The sequence below is a fragment of the Hippocampus comes genome, unplaced genomic scaffold (assembly GCF_001891065.2).
Source record: "Hippocampus comes isolate QL1 unplaced genomic scaffold, H_comes_QL1_v1.1 scaffold12, whole genome shotgun sequence".
Lineage (NCBI taxonomy): Eukaryota > Metazoa > Chordata > Actinopteri > Syngnathiformes > Syngnathidae > Hippocampus > Hippocampus comes.
Window position 1 is genome coordinate 312284 of NW_017805478.1, and position 18009 is coordinate 330292.

Below are 18009 nucleotides of genomic sequence, written 5' to 3' on the forward strand. Positions count from 1 at the left end.
ATGAAATGGATTGGGTCATTGTCTTTCTTTGACGATCGGTGCATTTTTGTTTTTGTTTGCATCGGTTGTTTTCCTTGCATGTGTGCGCTGCGATAAGGACCTTCATTAAAATGATGCATTGTTTCACTTTTTCCTCCCCCGCAGGGACACGCTGGAAATGTAGGACCACCTGGCCCACGAGGAGAGAAGGTAAGTAACAGGAAAAAGAAACGGCGCTCAGACTAGGTGACCTCAATCGTAGGCTCCGCTTAAAACTTCTATGCGAGGAATTCATTCGTTTTTGAATGGGTCTTTTAATTAACTACAGGACCAATATAATCACTGGGCTGTTTTGATTCTATCCTTTTTTTTTTTAAAGAAATTTGAGTTGTTCGTGAAAAGATAGCAATGACGTAAATGCATTTGACACGCTCGTCTCCGAGGTGCATCAGAGTATGAACCATGAATTACCAATTCAAAAGACACATCTCGTTTTATTAATTTGAAAAATGTTTTGGGGGATTGTGGGGGGGCTTGTCTGCAGGGTAACTCAGGGAGAAGAGGAGCTGATGGTAAACCGGTGAGTTTGGATGAAGCTCTTTGAAACAGAATGCGTGATCCTGTCAAAACGTGAAAAGATTATCGTCTCAAAAAAAAAAAAACAGGGAAAACTTGGAGCTAAAGGATCTGCCGGCAAGGATGGAGTCAAGGGTGAAAAGGTACAAAAAGGATCCTGTGCTGCTTTAAATAAAAACTGCATTCCGATATATCCGCCAATTTACCACCAGTATGCAAAATTAACATCAACAAAAAATAATGGCAATTTTTCAATGTTTCAGTCACACGCTCTCCCTTCTTTTGTTCTATTTACAGGGAGAGATCGGACTGCCTGGTCTAAGTCTTCCTGGCCAGAAAGGGGAACCGGTAAGAAAAGACATCGGGACCGTGTCTTTATGTCCATCAAATTAACCTTCTTTCACCTCTGCCCTTCTAAAGGGCGTTTGTGGCTTGTGCCAGCCGTACGAGGTTGGCAGCGGACCTGCCAGCATCAAAATACCTGACGGAGCAAGAGGCAACCCAGGCGAACCGGGCCCTCCGGGCATGCCCGGACTTCCGGGCCTTGGAGCGGAAGGCAAACAGGTGCCGATAATAACGACTCAGCTCAAGCCAAATAGATTGCAAAAAGAAATCGGGAGAGATTTCAGAATGTGTCTCAGTGCGCGCTCACATGACTGTGTTACACCCACCCAGGGCCCCCCGGGTGCTACTGGAGAGAGAGGAGATAAGGTAAGATTCGGAAAGGCTGCGATACCCACTCAAGTCCCATCAACTATTTCACACAACATTAAGCAGGCCTTGTCTCGGCCGAAAAAGGAAAGTACATAAATAAACCTGCTTTTTTTTTTTTTTTCCCTAAGCTACATAAAACAGGCTTCAAATGCCTAAGTAGGTCGTTGGACCATCGTAACTGATTAGATGCGATGAAAGGATGATTTCAGAAAGTCTGACCCAAAATGATGATCAGGTCTTTCTTTTTCATTTACCTTCCAAATACATTTCAGCTATCGACCGAGCCAGACTGCTTTAAGTTATCTGCAAATTCTACTTCAAACCTTTGTGTAAAGTTTCAAGTAGTCTATACCCACACTGATACATGAGCATTTTAACCACTAATACAAAACTATGAAAAATATGTCCAGTAATACATACTATAGAGAGAGAGAGACAGAGAGAGAGGGAGAGAGAGAGAGAGGAGAGAGAGAGAGCAATTCACTACCGCCATGACCGAAAGAATGAAATCCTGGATACAGATGAGGTGGCTCGGGCATCTGAGTAGGATGCCTCCTGGATGCCTCCCTAGTGAGGTGTTCCAGGCATGTCCCACCAGCAGGAGGGCGGCCCTGGGGATGACCCACGACACGCCGGAGAGATTATGTCTCCCGGCTGGCCTGGGAACACATTATGAAAGAAGTGGCTGGGGAGAGGGGAGTCTGGGCTTCAGTGCTCAGTCTGTAGGGCCCGCGACCCGACCCCGATAAGCGGGAGAGAATGGATGGATGGACAAATAATACTTGGATGTGCACATCTTATCAGGGTGACCAAGGTGACAAAGGGGATACGGGAGACAATGGTGCTCCTGGAGTCCCAGGACTGCCTGGAGAGCCTGGACGAGATGGACAAACGGGCCTCAAGGGAGAAAAGGTACTGAGCAATCCGCCATTAGGGTGCCACTGAAGGCATGACTTAAGTGTAACGTTATTCAATGATTGCTGCTTAGAAGCTGTTGCGAAAGGATGATGCCCAATACTCTTGATGGATTTGCTAATGACAGGTTGTTCCTCAAGAGTTCTGCATCCAACTTCGATTTGATGCGTTTTGCCAGGGTGAAGCTTGTACCAGCTGTTCATCTCTGGGCACTGCAGTGGGTGACGGTGTGGCTGTGCCTGGGCCGAAAGGAGAGAGGGGAGAGCCCGGACCCCCAGGAACAGGGAAAACGGGCAAAAATGTGCGCAAAGCATGTTTGGAGTTTTTACTTGACAATAGGTGCGAATTACATCACATACCTTTGCCTTTTTTTTTTTTTTTCATAGGGTAAACCAGGCTTGCCAGGCATACAAGGTCCTCCTGGTCTTAAAGGCAGCAGGGTATGATTCAATTTACTGGGCTTTTGCTGTGATGGATATAAAGGATTATGTTGCTGTGCCCTACGCAGGGAGAACCTGGACCCGTAGGAGTTGGCCAACCAGGCGCACAGGTGAGGCAGAATCACTTGCAATAAAATACAGTATGGACAAACAAACAAATGATTTTTTTTCTTTTTATCAGCTGCATCCCCCATCTCTTTTTGTGTTTGTAGTCAGTAGCACATGTGGGTCATATTGCTGTTTCCCGCTCTCATCCAAAACAAGAATATGTACAGAGAGAATAACAAGAACAAAGAAACCCAAAGATGACAAACCCCCCCCCCCCTCACCTCCAACCAGTTATAGCCAAGATGTTAGAAAAAGATCAAAGGTCCAACTAAAACCAAGAAAAAAATACCTCAGATGTCATCGGCCTCCGAAGGAAAGGGTTATGGCAGGGGTGAGCAATTATTTTTCCCCGGAGGACCGGGCCGAAAGTTTAAAATCTACTCTGGTTATCGATTCTATTTCTATGTTGAAATAAGTAAATGACATTGTTTACAAACACTGATGAGATGTGTTATTGTTAGATAGCAAGACTTCAGTTGCTTTAAAAAAAAAAAACTATTCAGTGAAATTCCGCAAAACAATTGTGCAACATTTGTACCTCTTTTCCCATAACATGAACACCAAAACGCTTTCTGATTTTAACTTTCCATGAAGATACCACATTGTCTTTGTATGCCACTAATCATGCAACAACTCAACAACATTTTTGTCCCAACTGCCAAACATTGCAGGAAAATCCAAGCAAGCATGTTTCAGAGTTCGTTTTTGAGCTTCTACAATGCATCAGAGCAGGTTGAATGCTTGAGGTGGAGATGTAAACAGCACATGACAGATGCTCAGGAGTAATAAGAGAGGGTCTGTACCTGGATTTGTTGATCTTCTTTTGTTGCTCCGGCCAGATGAGCGCCGCAGAGTCCACCAAGCACTCTTGAACGAATTTCCTCTCCGAAAACGGCTTCGTGTCCTTCGCGATGTTGTGGGCGATCACAACGCCGGTCCTGGTTGCTGCTTCCCCGGTTGCGCGTCACTTGGAAAAATAGCCTCGTCGTTTTTCGAGCTTCGCATGCACATCTTCGGATATCTGCGTTCTCCCATCCTCGGTCAAATGTCGGCATTTTTCCGCATGCTTCGTCGGGTAACGCCGACTCGCGTTGTCGTCCTCGACGGCGACCGGCTCACCGCAAACAAACAATTCGTCTCACCTGTACCTGGACGTAAACGACGCACGCACAACGTAAACAGATTTCAAAGTAAAAGTTCTGCTGTTTGAGTCCACGCACTATGCACAGTTTTGAAAGTCGGTTTTATTTGATTCTTTCCAAGCAATATTTTGCAGGCCAGTAAGAGCCGGGCCGCGGCCCAACACGCAATATCCAAAATTTGAAAGTACTTTAGCTTTTATTTTCTTAATTCCAAGTTACTCTTACTTGCACGCAGTAAGAGCCGGGCCGCATTCGGCCCACGGGCCACGAATGCCACCTATGGGTTCAGGTTAGCGTTATTCGGACTGATATTAAATGATGATCATTTTTTTTCCGTGTGGTCTGTGTTTACATTTTCCATGTCTGCCAGATTTAACATAATAATGCTCTCAAAAAAACCAAGGATGGATTCAGAAAATACTTTAATTGTTTATTTGACCATGGACTTGGCTTAACATCGTGGAGAGAAACCACTCTTTGACCAGCACTTTTCTCAATGTACTTCAAAGGGCATCGAAGGACCCAGAGGACTGCCGGGTATTGTTGTAAGTTTGAACTTCATTGCTTAAGTCGGACGTTTTGATTCTTTCGAGTAAAATCTAAAATTGATGCTTTATTCAGGGACCTCCAGGATCCAGAGGAACACCCGGCCCTGCAGGTCCCGTTGGAGAAAAGGTCAACCATTCATTATTACTCTCGGCTGCTATCCCTAACGTGTTCCATTTGTAGTCATGCAGTCGAACATGATTGGGGTTTTCCTATCCGCAGGGCATGACAGGAGATGCTGGACCTCCAGGACCGCAAGGGCCAGTGGGCTTCGGAGTAACTGGGCCACCGGTATGACAGCATCTTTTCCCGAGCCATTCACTTCACCGCTGCATATGCACGGATTGATGTCAACCCTTTTGACTTTTACACCCACAGGGTAGAGACGGTGCCCCGGGCGCCCGCGGAACTCCTGGAGCTGATGGCAGACCTGTGAGTTGTTTTGTTCATGTATTGTCTTAAAAAAAAAAAAAAAAACAACAGAAAAAAAAAAAAACATCTCTCTCTGCCAGCGACGTATAGTGACCGTTAGAAGTAAATGCTCTTCCATGAAGTTGCCATCCGTACAACAATAATTCTGTCCTCAACAAAACAACCTAGATTGCACACTGAGTAAATATGTTTGTGAGCAAATTGAGATGTGATCATCATTATTTCAGTATACACGCTATATTTGGTGGCATTTGTGTTCGATAGTGTGCCGTGAGATTTTTATAATGTTTGAATATGGCTCAATATAGGGCGGAACACACTGCTGTATAGATGGTGTGACATCATAGCAGTGAGCCAGTATTGAACTTATCCATGAGTTGAAGACACATAAACACGAGACAAAGTAGTGCTACGTGCTAATAACCGTAAACAAATCGTGCAAGCTTATTATATTCTTGTCTCTGTGTTACACGACTGAAATATGACTCCCTTTTTCCTATTTTACTTTAACGTTCCATTACATCACAGTTGTAGGAATTCTCTTAACCAACCAATAGGCAGCCATGCATATTTAGCATGTAAGTGAACCAAACCACAGTACTGTAGTACAGGTAGTATCGAAGTTACACACAATACACATTGTTCATTGCACTCAACAGAAAATAAAAACAACAACAAGAAAAAAAACACAATGTTTGGCAAGGTAAAAATCTTTTGTTGCCTCCTTGTACTGCCAACGAGCGTCATGTTCTTTTCGCCCGTTTTAGAATTGCCCTTGATTTTAGGCAACACTGATAACCAAGGATGTGTGCCTCTATCTCGAACAGAGGCATTGTCTTCTGCCGTCACATCCACGGTCCCCTGATCTGTGCCCAGCTCACGGCCCCGAGCTTTCTTCTTGATTAACAAACAAGTGCGTGCGTGTGTGTGCTGTGTTTGTCTTCTCTTGCAGGGACTTGACGGAGCTAAGGGGGACAAGGTAAGTCTACCATTTTTTTTGGATGAAGTGATCTCTGAGGGGTTAGAATATGAGAGGGTGGAACAGATGGTAATTACACACACACACACACACACACACACACACACACACACACACACACACACACACATTCGCACACTGGCTATGGGGCGATCGACAGAGAAGCAGTCGAGGTGACAAGTGTATTGTGGTTGGTAAACAAGAGTAGTTTTGGAGTCTTTTGTCAGCAGTTGCCTCAGACTATTACTTAGCATATTCATCAGATTCCCCAGCCAAAGGGGTCATGTGCGGTTGAGTGAGATAAGAGAAAATAGTCGCGATGTTGTACTTTCAAAAGTTAAATGGCTTTAATGTGAAGGATAGGAGCTGTTGGGAAAAAGTGAGAGGATACGGTTCAGTCAACCGCATTCAAAGGAGATGACGCAAATCATTTTTGTTGAAACGTGTACTTGATGTATACTGAAGGGACGCACGGAGCCACGTTAACAATATGCAGAGGCTTTTAATCTTGCACTGCAATACTTACATTCTTGTTCTTTTTAGGGTGACCCTGGCGAGTGTAACTGCATCATGCCAATGCAGTCAGGTGCAGGAGGACCTGTGAGTATAAACAGAAACATTGATTTTACGGAAATTTCACGTGAACATTTTGCGGTAGTGCAGCTGGCCATAGTCAAGGCTCTCCTTTCTCAAGAGCACTTTGAAACAGTCATTCCCATTCATCACGTCCTGGCCGGATTACTGTCATGCACTTTACTTTGGAGTCAGCTAATCCTCCATGAAGCGTCTCCAGTTGGTCCAGAATGCTGCCGCTCAGCTCTTGGCTGATATTCGTAAGCGGGAGCACATCACTCCTACTCTGGCCTCCCTTCACTGGCTCCCATTGTATTTTTATTCTTTGGCTTTTGACTTGGCGCGTGACTTGATTTTTAGTTTGACTGTTTTTGTGCTTTCTAACATTTATTGTTTGTTGCTGTATGAATTATTCTTGCGCCGTGTCCGGGACTTTGATTACAGCGCTGGTTGTTTTAAAGTGCTCTCGAAATGCAGTTGAGTTGAGAGTCGAGTTTTTCACTTTTCGACTTGTGAGTGCTATCTGCATCCTGTTTGAGCAATGGCTTGATTTTGATGCCTTTCTCCTTCCAGGGAGCCCCCGGGGCTGTGACCGGCACATGGCAGCCTGGCCCTCAGGTTTGATCCGTGTGCCGGTAGCGTTCATTTTATTGCATTATGAATGCGCAATGTTATGTTTTGCTTGCGTTATGCTATGTGTTGCAGGGACCCCCAGGACCACCGGGCCCACCGGGCCCACCTGGGCCTCACGGTGCCAACGGACTTCAAGGACCTCAGGTAAGAGACATGGGATCAGGCTGGTGGGGGATTCTCTCTCCGGTTCAATTCAGCGGTAGATGTTTTGCCCTGAATTGAACATCACGCTACTTCCAGTTGAGGCTTTCAGCTTGCTTGGTTGGGGTCCTTAAGTGAGGATATGACACGCTTCGACAATTGATGGCTCATAAAACGCATGCTGGAATTAGCTCAGGGAATGGCAGGTGTGCAACCCGAGTCATCAACATTTGGCGATAAAAATGCACTAATGCTTCATGCTTCAATGCACCTTGAAGCGCAACTGAGCCAACTTTGTTTAATGTCGGTCTCGACATAAACTCTTATTTGAAGGTCTTCCGTTCGATATCAGCTGTAGGTGCATTGTTTGATTTATATCTGATATGCCTTCAAATAAAGTGTTACTGGGGTCTGTGCTCCAAGAGTCAAAGGTGTTTAAAAAATACACAAAAAAAAAAACAAAAACGTGGTGATGGGGGATAGTCATCACTAACTAGAGTGTTTTTTTTCCACAAACAATTGAGAAATATTCACTCCTTTGTGATGCAAATTCTCATTATTATTCTTTTTTAATGGGACTCATGAAATATTCATGCCTTTGGCCTGTACATACCCGGAACCCAAACGAGAAGGAACAGGTTCCAATCGTTTTTGATCCCTCATCCTTTGACTCTACTTTGACCTCTCGTGGAGATGGGAGTGGTTATCCCTCGATTGGCAACAAATCAGTTCAACCTCAGTTCCTTCTTTCAGGGTATCCCTGGAAGCGACGGGATACCAGGGAAACCGGGTTTGCCTGGATACGTTGTAAGTAAAATTAGAGAGACAAGGAGTTGAGGTGGCATTCTTCTACTGACTGTGCAATGAACACCCCAAGAACAGTGATCACATGACTGTCTCTTTCCAAGAGAAGACCCTGTCACGATATGCCTGCCTTTTGTGTGAATGCTGAATGTGAATGTGAAGAATTCACATCTTGCGAGCTGATCCTTTTCTCATTCCAAACATTGACATTTTTTTCCCACAATTCCACATTTCTCACCCCATAAAATCCCCATTCATTTGCAACGAGACAGTCAACAATTTGCTCTCATTCCAAATTCTAAATGTGCAACTAATTCAATTCACCTTGGGGTTCATTTCCAACATCCACACAATTCCCACATAGCAAAAATTCCACATTTTCACTGGCGTAATTGCACTTTATGCACCCACTCATCTGCAGGTGCGGACTCGGGTTAAGGTTAAGGGTTTCTTCTACTTTTTTTCAAGTTTCAACTACTTCTACAATTCTTGACTGATTCAAAACATTCCAACTTGAACTGCTGCTTTTTCATTCCAAACCTTTACATGTTTCCTACGATTCAACATTTTCAGTCTACACATCACTCTACCCTACAATGAACACAAATAGCTTGCATATTATGTGACGGCTCTGCCATTGATATTGAAGATGATGCATATTAGCCGCTCTGCATATCAAACTTCTGATTTCAGAGAACAAAAAAAAAGATCTTACATTGCACAGAAAAAGTCTGAAAGGTTGAAAAGGTCGGTTTGACCTCGCGTTGGTGAATACATCATCACATCACAACATTTGCGCCTCTGTTTCGGTGCTTGGGAGTTGACCGTTTAATTTCTTTTTTTAATCTAAGACACCACCGGTGGCTGGCACAAGCCGTTTTTTTTTTTCTTTTTTTAAGAATAAAGATGGGGGTTTTTTGTTGTTTTTTTGTTGTTGTTGTTTTTTTTTTTTGCTTGTGATGCTTTTGTTTAATGAACTAAATTAATTAAAGCAAGACTCCTTTTGGTGACAGTTCATTTTTATCATGCACATTTATGAAAATGCAACACAATTGATTCATTTTAGTTGTGCCACCCTACTATGCACTCCACAATGTACCAAAAAGTGAACGAGCCTCATACCGCATGAGTCGCTGTGGTCTCTTATGCATTGAAATTCCAAAATGAAAACTCATTGAAAGTCAATTTTTGCAGAGGCCTGACTTGCAGCTGCTGCCTCAAGATGCTTCTGACGAAGATCAAGATGTGAGTTGATTTGATATCCCCTTCTGTTCATGCTGAGAAATTGTTTTCAACATTGATTCTTCTTCTTCTCATTTACGCCAAAATGCAGAAAGCCTGTGTCGGGGACTGCTCCCAAGGGATGCCAGGGGTGCCAGGTATGGCTGGGGCCAAAGGAGAAAAGGGAGACCAGGGCAAGCCTGGCGTCACACCCTTGGATAACTGTGATAGCGTAAGAAAAAAAAAAAAACATCTTATTTTAGCTTGTTCATCAAAGTATGAGACAAAAAACATTATTTTGGCATCATATACTTTTTTGTTGTTGTTGATGGGTAAACAATAACGTATTGCACATCTATCTTGTCTGCTTACAGTGTCTGGAGAAACTACAGGCAACAGATCCGAGGGTCAGACAATTGACACAAGCGCAGCGGAATTGTGTGAAGGTTTCTTGATATTTATTTCTTGGGCGTTGTAGGATCCCTGCTCCTGTACAGGATCACCCGGCGTTCCAGGGGTGCCAGGCTCACAGGGAATACGCGGGGAGCCTGTGAGTAGGCATTTGCCGGGCTACCGTGCGTGTCCTTTTTTCACGTGAAGAAACGTTGTTTCTTAATCTTTTCTACAGGGTATACAAGGGGACAGAGGACAAGCTGGACTTCCAGGAAACATGGTGAGGATTTCGCGCAGTACAGATTTGACTCATTGAAAGTGTCTTTTCAAGTTCGAGCTTTTCTGTCGTTAGCGTGTTCTATGTATTCGTGAGCAAATCTAATCATTCAAGGCCATGGGGTACACACTGTCACCAGCTGGACTCGCTAAAAATCTTGTTCAATACAATTGCGACAAATTATGCGTTGGATGTATTTATTTGACATTAGGTATTGTAACAAGTTCAAACCTGTGTTTATGTTTAGCCTATGTCCGTATTTATTTGCATCTTGCCATTTGTTCACAGGGCCCTCCAGGTTTCCCAGGTCCTCCGGGCCCATCTGGCTCACCTGTATGTTTCATTCACACCGTTAATTTCATTTTTATCCGACTTTTGTTGAAAGTCCTTTAAGGTTCTTACTTACATCAGTTCTATACACTGAAAATGTTCATCGACCTTTGCATCTCCCTTTTACAAACATATATCGTCAGGGTCCGCAAGGCGAACAAGGGTCAGCTGGCATCGCCGGAATCAAGGGTGAACAGGAAAGTATCTGCCTACCAGTGCCTTCCAATGATGTTGTGTGGAAATGAAATCATGATTTGGGCAATCCCTCCCTCAGGGCCCTTCAGGGACGCCAGGCTATCCTGGATCCATGGGGCCTCCGGGAATGCCAGTAAGTGAAATCCTCAGAAGAATAACACTGACAGAGATCTGACCGCTTGGTTGGGTACAAAGTGGCGGGGTTGACTCTGCGATGTGACCCGGAATTGATTGACTGGCCTCCATTTTCTTCCCAGGGACTGAAGGGTGAACGCGGGAGCCCAGGGACGAGCGGTCAGAAAGGAGAATTGGTACAGGAACCACAATGTCAGCCTTCTCATATACACAGAGTCTTTCCGTGAGTGTTTCACGTTATCTTCTGCTGTAGGGTCCTTCGGGTCTCCCCGGGTACCAAGGACAGGCGGGCGCACCGGTCAGTGTTTCATGATGCATTGTTTTTGCATCAATAGCTTATCGACAGACATCAATCATAAATCCCGTCTTTGGTTTTAGGGAGGTAAAGGAGACACAGGGCCAGCAGGACCTGTTGGACCAAAGGGTGATCAGGTAGATGTGAGCAACATTACGGCATACAAAACTGAATCGTGTGATATTTATGTTCTGTTACGTTTGAAGGGCTTTCAAGGACAACCCGGATTCCCTGGAACGCCGGTAGGATTTTATGCTTTACCGCTTCACTATACGCGTACGCTTTATTACTTTCTGTATAACTCTGAAATCGTTCATGTATATTCAGGGCCCACCTGGCCTTGCTGGCAAAATTGGAAGAGAAGGACCCCCAGGACTCAAGGGTGAAAAGGTGAGTATCTTGTATGCATTCAATTATGTATTGTACCAAGATACGAATTGATTCTGTTCTCTCTTTCACAGGGCAATGATGGTGCGCAAGGTTCTCAAGGATCAACTGGACCCCCAGGCTCATCAGGCTCCCCAGGACTAATGGTAGAAACAATATTAATAACTCAACATCTTTTACATTTGAGCCATATTATTCCATGATGAGATCTCAGCGGCTGGTGTTTGCAATTAAAGGGTCCTCCTGGCATCGAGGGAGTTCACGGAAAAGACGGAAAACCAGGGCTTCGGGTATGTTTATATGCAGATTTTATAGATATAGGGGGGTGGGGATTGGGGCCAGTTTCCTGTTTGCAGCTGTTCTGGGCAGGCTTTCTTCATTTTATCTTTATTTGTTGTGTGACTGTTTGTTTTCTTGCCAGGGAGAGCTGGGCCCACCGGGACCAGCCGGCCCACGAGGAATGCCAGTGGGTAGCACCTTCAGAGTTCTTCATTGTCTAATAAGGCCATCTTGCTGTGTATTACACACAAAAAAAAGCCTTGGTAGAATTAAATCCAATACGTAATGAAGAGTGTTGACCCTGCGCAGAATTAAGAAGAAAATAAAAACAGTATGTTGGTTAAATGAAAAAAAAAAAAGCTTGATTTAGATATGCACGGCAGACATTGTTCAATTTCCTGCTTGCGAAAAAGCAAATGAAGCATGTTGGGTTGTCGTGTACTAAATGCAAATAAGGGCGGTCTGATGATTAGCGCAATGTTTACATACAATGAGGATGGAATAGCACACGAGCTCATTCTCATTCAACTAAAAAGTCGTTCACAGCTACGTAGAACTTGCTGGTTTTGTTAGCCTTAACCTAACATAAGTTGAAACATGCATACACATTCTGCATATCAAGTGCCAGAAATCATTTTCTTTTTCTTTCTTTTTTTTTTTTTCAAGCAAGTCCTCCCTAAACCTTGCTCTCGACTTCACTGACAGAACCATAACATGTTTGAGTCCTTCACATTTTGGCAAAAAGATTTAGTCCGCAAACAAGCTAATCCTGTTTGTGTCGTAGTCAATGTTTTATCACCAAATATTTTCCACCCTAATGAGATTTCCATCAGCCAGAGCTGCAAGGTATCCTGTTTTACGAGCAATTGAACGTGCGCAAACACAATTACGATGATCATCATGTGGACCATTATCCGCCATGATCATATCTATATTCATGTGAATAGTTGGATTGTATGACCATTACAGGGATAGTAACATAAGTGCTTCTGGCAATTTGAGATGTTCTCATTTTACCGTATTTTCCCTGACGGTCACACATGTACAGTCACCGTCGTCCCTGTGCAAGGCAATAAAGTTGATTGTCTTCCTCCCCGGTTGTTGATTTTCCTAACGGAAATCAACCAATCGTATGCTTGATTTCAACTTGCAGAGATTTTTTTGTGTCATTTATTTATTTTGTTTTTATCCTAATTGTGTCTTTGCTGACATCTCTCGTCAGGGATTCAAAGGGAAAACTGGCCACACTGGATTTCCAGGACCAAAGGTTGGCCGATTATTACTTTTGTCTTTTTTTTTTCTTACATTTGCAATTGTAGAAAATGGTGCCAGGAAGTGAACATTTGATTATTGAACTCTAGTTTGATAGTGTCCAAGTGATTATTAACTGAGTGGTGAATTCTACCTTTGCTGACACTTTTTATGACACTCTCGCACCTCCAGGGGGAAGCTGGAATTTCAGGCCCACCTGGACCACCAGGTAGACCAGGGCACGAGGTGAGTGTTTCCTTCTTCTTAAAAGAGAAGCTCCATTATCTCTGCAGACAAAGCCCCATAGTAATGACTGTGATCTCAATCTGTGACCTTTCCAGGGTGATCCCGGCACGCCAGGAGCTCAGGGACGACCGGGACCATCTGGTCACATTGTAGGTTCATTTCTATTTTTGACTCTTTTTTTTGGGGGGGGGCTTCAAATGTATGCGGGGCTGCTGTTATACTGTTTGATTTTATCCAACAGGGTTCACCAGGTCCAGCTGGACCCCCAGGACCTCCCGGTCCATCTGGATTGGTGAGATTCTCACAAGCGTGTTATCATGGTGACCTGGATGACTCATTTAATTGCTTTTTTTTGTTTGTTTGTTTGTTTGGGAGAGGGCGAGTCAAAGGACATGTAGCAAAACATGATTGAAATACTCCAGGAATTAGTATGCATTTTGTGGTTTTGTAGGGTATAAAGGGAGATAAAGGTCAGATTGGAGAGAGAGGTCTTCCAGGAATGCCTGGAACCCCAGGTCCACCTGGTCACCCAGGATTAATGGTAAGCACTGTACAACAGCCCACAATGTACTCGTTGGAACCCACGTCCATACATATACGGCATATAACATGTTTTCTTCCTACCTTGTCTGTTGCTCTCTAGGGCGAGCCAGGAAATGATGGTTCTGCTGGTAAAGATGTGAGTAACGACCAGCGTTGAAGTTCTTGTGTTCAGTTTCTTTCTGGCAATTTCACCTGTTTTTTTTTTCCTTTTTGTTTTTTTTCCCCCTCCTCAGGGCTTGGCGGGCCTTCCTGGTGAGAACGGGAAAACAGGTCAAAAGGTAAGCGCCATCTCAGCAAGTGCTCTCTCTCCATCAGCTCCGCAGAGCATCTCAAAAAGCAGGACGATGCTCCTTTTTTTTTACTACTTTAGGTTATACTGACGCTCGGGCCAATGTACTGCACTGCTGAACATGCGTTCTCTCAGCATTTCTGCCCACTCTGCACCCATGCCATACATAGCCGTACTTTCACTCTCAAATCCTCCTCGCGAAATCATCTTCACTCCTGACCTCAGTTTACCCTTCTTCACACTGGCAGTCGGCCACCTACGTCCAACAATCTCTTCTTAGACACGGGATTCCAGTCTGTGTGTACAGTGATATAGCTATTCGCCGCCTCGGGGATAATGCTATTAAGCATGAGAGGGAGATGCTAGATGAGGCTATTTGTCACGCTGACAGGACGCCATTGTCAGGGTTTTAGCTGCACAGAGGAGAAAGACAAAAACGGACTCCTCAATTCTTCTCCACACTCTCTATTTCAAGAGATGCCTGTCTTCCTGTGACACGTAAACATCGGTCGTCCATTACGGGCGCCTTTGTCCTCGATAAATCACTATCCCTAATGTGGCAAGTCTGGTTTTCAGTGTTTTTATGCAATCAGAGTGAAGGGTGCTACGGAAAGGAAATTGATATGGTTGTAGCCATTTTTTTTTTTTTTTTTTTTTTTTTTTGTGCTTTAGTACATGCCATCCAAACGGTTGTGTTCACTCTCTGAGGAAAGTTTTTTTTCAACTTTTCATACAAATACGGAGAACATTAGCGGAACAAATTGAATGGCTGTCTCTCCATCTCTGGAAAGGGTGAACCTGGGGCCACTGGGGAAAGAGGCCCTCCGGGGGAGAGAGGCAGACCAGGGCCCCCTGGTGGAGGCTTGGGATATCACTCCAAAGATGCACAGCCGATGATTGGCCCGGTGGGGCCCAGAGGGGAGAGGGGAAACTCTGGCCCAGCCGGCCCCCCTGGACTACCTGGAACTCCAGGCTCACCGGGAAATGATGTGAGTGAAAGTACCGTCACACCCGTTTCACTTACGTTCTTATTATTAAAATACTTGCAGTAGTTTGAAACTTTTGACCAATGCTTTCCATCATTTCTCAGGCTGTTGTCAATTACGATGAAATCAAGAGCTTCATCCGCCAGCAGGTCATCAAGATTTTTGATGGTGAGGAAAGGCAACAATCCCTGATACGCTAGCATTTACAGAACAGTGGAGCCTTTTTTTTTTTAATTATTATAATTATAGATACAATTATAGCAAGGAACTAGATGTTAGGAGCAACCTCAACTCAATTACACTTCACAACAGTTTGGCAGCTAGTAAACAATTATTTAAAAAACAGACATCAAGCAGGTTATTGCCTCTCAAGGCAGAGTTTACTGTCGAAGTGAACGGCATCGACTCTTCTTGAGCTCACTTTCGCCTTTGACAATGAATATTTATCGTTCATGTGCAATCAATTCAATGCATCTCATCTCCCCAGAGAGAATGGCCTACTACATGTCTCGTATGCAGATGCCTGTAGAAATGGTATCATCTCCCGGTCGGCCCGGGCCGCCAGGGAAAGACGGCATTCCCGGTAATCCCGGAGCCCCCGGCGCACCTGGCATCCCAGGCCAGATCGGCCGATTAGGTCGACCTGGACCCCAAGGCCCAGCTGGTGAGAGGAGCAACCGGCAACCAACTTGTCATCGGTCATTTAAAAGTTTCACGTGCTTCAAATAATCAATTCTTTTTAGGACCAAGGGGCCCAGTGGGTGCAAAAGGAGATAAGGGTGTAGGTGAAATGGGAGATGTCGGACCGCCAGGAGCACCAGGTGATGTATAGAACTGGTCCTCACACTGCATGTTTTTGAGATCACGAAAAAAACCTCCACTCCTGACACTTTAGTATGTTAATTCTGCAAATGTTTTATAAGTCACTGATTAGAAATTTCCAACATGATTATGCTCGTCATCATTTTATGTTCTAATTACCATCATAATTAAGTCAGGAATCAACAGCTGGGCTACTTTACATAGCTCCAGTTACAAGTAGCCATCTGTAATCACAGGTTTGGGTGGTCTTATCCATTTCCAGCCCACCATTTTGTTGACAGTATGCTTTCAGTGCAAAGTGAAACGGGAACATTTATGATTACACTTTGTAATATTGAACTCATGCTGAATTTGATCATCTAGAATGTCCTTCATTTGGTTGCGTTTGACCTTTCAGGTATCCCGGGTTCCCCAGGGTATGGTAAGATGGGACCCCCAGGTTCCGTTGGCCAGCAAGGAGTTCCTGGAATCCCAGGTCCTCCTGGACCGGCTGGTTCAAAGGGAATCGACGGCCGGTGTAACCCTTCAGACTGCATGAGCCGTCAAGTGGAATATAGCCCCAAGGGCCCGTCTGTCAAGGGCCCCTGGTAAACGAGCGGAGGGCAAGGAGGGGAGAGGTCGGGCAAACCAAAGGACATAAAGCCGGGAATTCTGACCGCAAACTTAAAGATGGCAACTTCCTTTGTTATTGAACAGCGCCCATGTTTGTTTGTTTGTGCAAAAATCCACATTCCTCTTCCCCTACTTTGACCTAAGCGGTGAATCTCAATTCCATCATTCTTTCCTTATGAATTCCACTTCTTTCTCATATCATTCTTTGTTGTTGTTTTGCCTTCTCTTCACCATGTTTCACTCCTTCAAACCAACCACGGGAAGGTGAAAGGATCCCTTTTTCTTTGTTTTTTTTCTTTGTCAAGTTTAGAACGCAGCCACGTGTACTGTAGCAGCTTGCTTGCACCTCTGATATCACAGTGCCTCACAAACCTTCACAACGGCTTCAGCGCTTGTGGTGTTTGTTCTCCGTAGTTGAATTGGGTTTCGAAGAGAATGGATGCGTACGCACCCTTTTCGAGGGCTTTACCGTTTTGTAAATATTTCTATTTATATATAGCAGCTTTTTATACATTTTGAAACATTTGATGAGCGACGTCATACCATCGCCATGGAAATACTGTCCACCAAACGTGCGGAGAGCTTGTCACCCTATTTCAAGTGAAGAATTGAATTCATGATTCAAAAGTACGCTCACAGTTTTTCACATTCAAGCAACAGTTCGGACACGCTTTGATGCCGATTCGGCTTTCTAGAACATTTGCGGCCGTTCGTCTTAAATGCAAGTCAATAGCTTTGGATTCACAAGCTAGCAAAATGCTATTCTACTCCCTGGGGGGGCATTTTTAGGCTTTAGTATCCCACTGATTGTTCAGAATAGCCAAGCCTTGAAAAACAAAACTGTGGTTTCTCTCAGAAACAGAATTCAACTGTGTTTTGAATGGCTGTACGATGCCACTCTATATGCTTGCTGTGTATATGTTGTTTCAAGACATTGCTGTGCAACTCGTGTTTCTTCCTGAGGTTGTTTTATAAATCATTTGAGAGACAAAAAAAAAATATGCAAAGCAAGGGTTGTTGTTTTCATTCGCATTATATTTGTGCAATCGGTATGTCCCATGTCTAGAAATGACAGGATTTACAGTATGTATGAGCACTCATGTTGAAACTTGCCAAACAAGTGTTGACAAATTGCAAGCTGCAGCAAACCCCCCCCGCCCCCTAAAAAAGGACTGAATTGATATAAATGATAATAGGGGAAGAGGTTTTTTACATAATAATAAAGAAGAGTGAATTTTATAAAAGGTTCCTTTTTATTGATTTGGTTTGACTTGAACAGCCAGAAAAAAAAAAAAAAAGATTTTACAGTCGATTACGTTCAGAACAATAAATAACTTCTTTTATCATTGCTGACACCCCGCTGAAGGTTGACAGTGGCACAGGAAGCACATTCAGACTCCAAATGAGAATTATTTCTGAAAATGCGATTAATCTCTGGATTCTTGATCGGCGCATATCGTAACCCATTCCTTTTTCGCTACATAATAATCAACACACATTTACAAAGATTTACAGCACTGCATTGTGGGAGATGGGAGTGCCCGTTGGGATATGCCGTTGCCAGGCAACAAGAGGAAGAGATAAAGCAGTCGTTAGTTTCTAAAATGAGACTTGGGCAGAAAGCGGGTAATGGAGAAAGGATAGAAGCGGGCGCACGGGGGGGTGAATGAGGGATTTCGCTCAAGCTTACAATTGGCAATAATACAGGTGACAAAGGTATTGTACTGAGAGTACATTTCGGATTCATGAGTCCTTTGCGTCGTTTT

At 44.1% G+C, this 18009-nt stretch overlaps 1 protein-coding gene across 1 annotated transcript; it reads left to right on the top strand.

Moving 5' to 3' along the window:
• The first annotated feature begins 146 nt into the window (after nt 1-146).
• LOC109519201 (collagen alpha-1(XVI) chain-like) lies at nt 147-17482 on the top strand. Its single transcript, XM_019875601.1, has 47 exons — nt 147-189; nt 524-559; nt 645-698; nt 853-903; nt 976-1119; nt 1231-1266; nt 2074-2181; nt 2363-2485; nt 2571-2624; nt 2693-2734; nt 4384-4419; nt 4496-4549; nt 4643-4711; nt 4799-4852; nt 5805-5831; nt 6375-6431; nt 6978-7022; nt 7110-7181; nt 7932-7985; nt 9177-9227; nt 9316-9435; nt 9578-9610; nt 9682-9753; nt 9832-9876; nt 10162-10206; nt 10347-10400; nt 10478-10531; nt 10656-10709; nt 10787-10831; nt 10912-10965; nt 11035-11070; nt 11156-11218; nt 11290-11361; nt 11452-11505; nt 11637-11681; nt 12717-12761; nt 12938-12991; nt 13087-13140; nt 13233-13283; nt 13443-13532; nt 13635-13670; nt 13768-13812; nt 14615-14812; nt 14914-14977; nt 15297-15473; nt 15553-15630; nt 16029-17482. Exons 5-47 carry the CDS (start codon nt 1081-1083, stop codon nt 16220-16222), a joined length of 2853 nt encoding a protein of 950 aa, XP_019731160.1. The 5' UTR covers nt 147-189; nt 524-559; nt 645-698; nt 853-903; nt 976-1080; the 3' UTR covers nt 16223-17482.
• The last annotated feature ends 527 nt before the right edge of the window (nt 17483-18009 follow it).

Excerpts from the sequence above, each read along its gene's own strand:
- LOC109519201 (XM_019875601.1), top strand. The coding sequence starts at position 1,081 with ATGCCCGGACTTCCGGGCCTTGGAGCGGAAGGCAAACAG. Across the intron at positions 2,735-4,383 it reads TTGGCCAACCAGGCGCACAG|GGCATCGAAGGACCCAGAGG; the intron begins GTGAGGCAGAAT and ends TGTACTTCAAAG. Across the intron at positions 15,474-15,552 it reads TGGACCCCAAGGCCCAGCTG|GACCAAGGGGCCCAGTGGGT; the intron begins GTGAGAGGAGCA and ends AATTCTTTTTAG.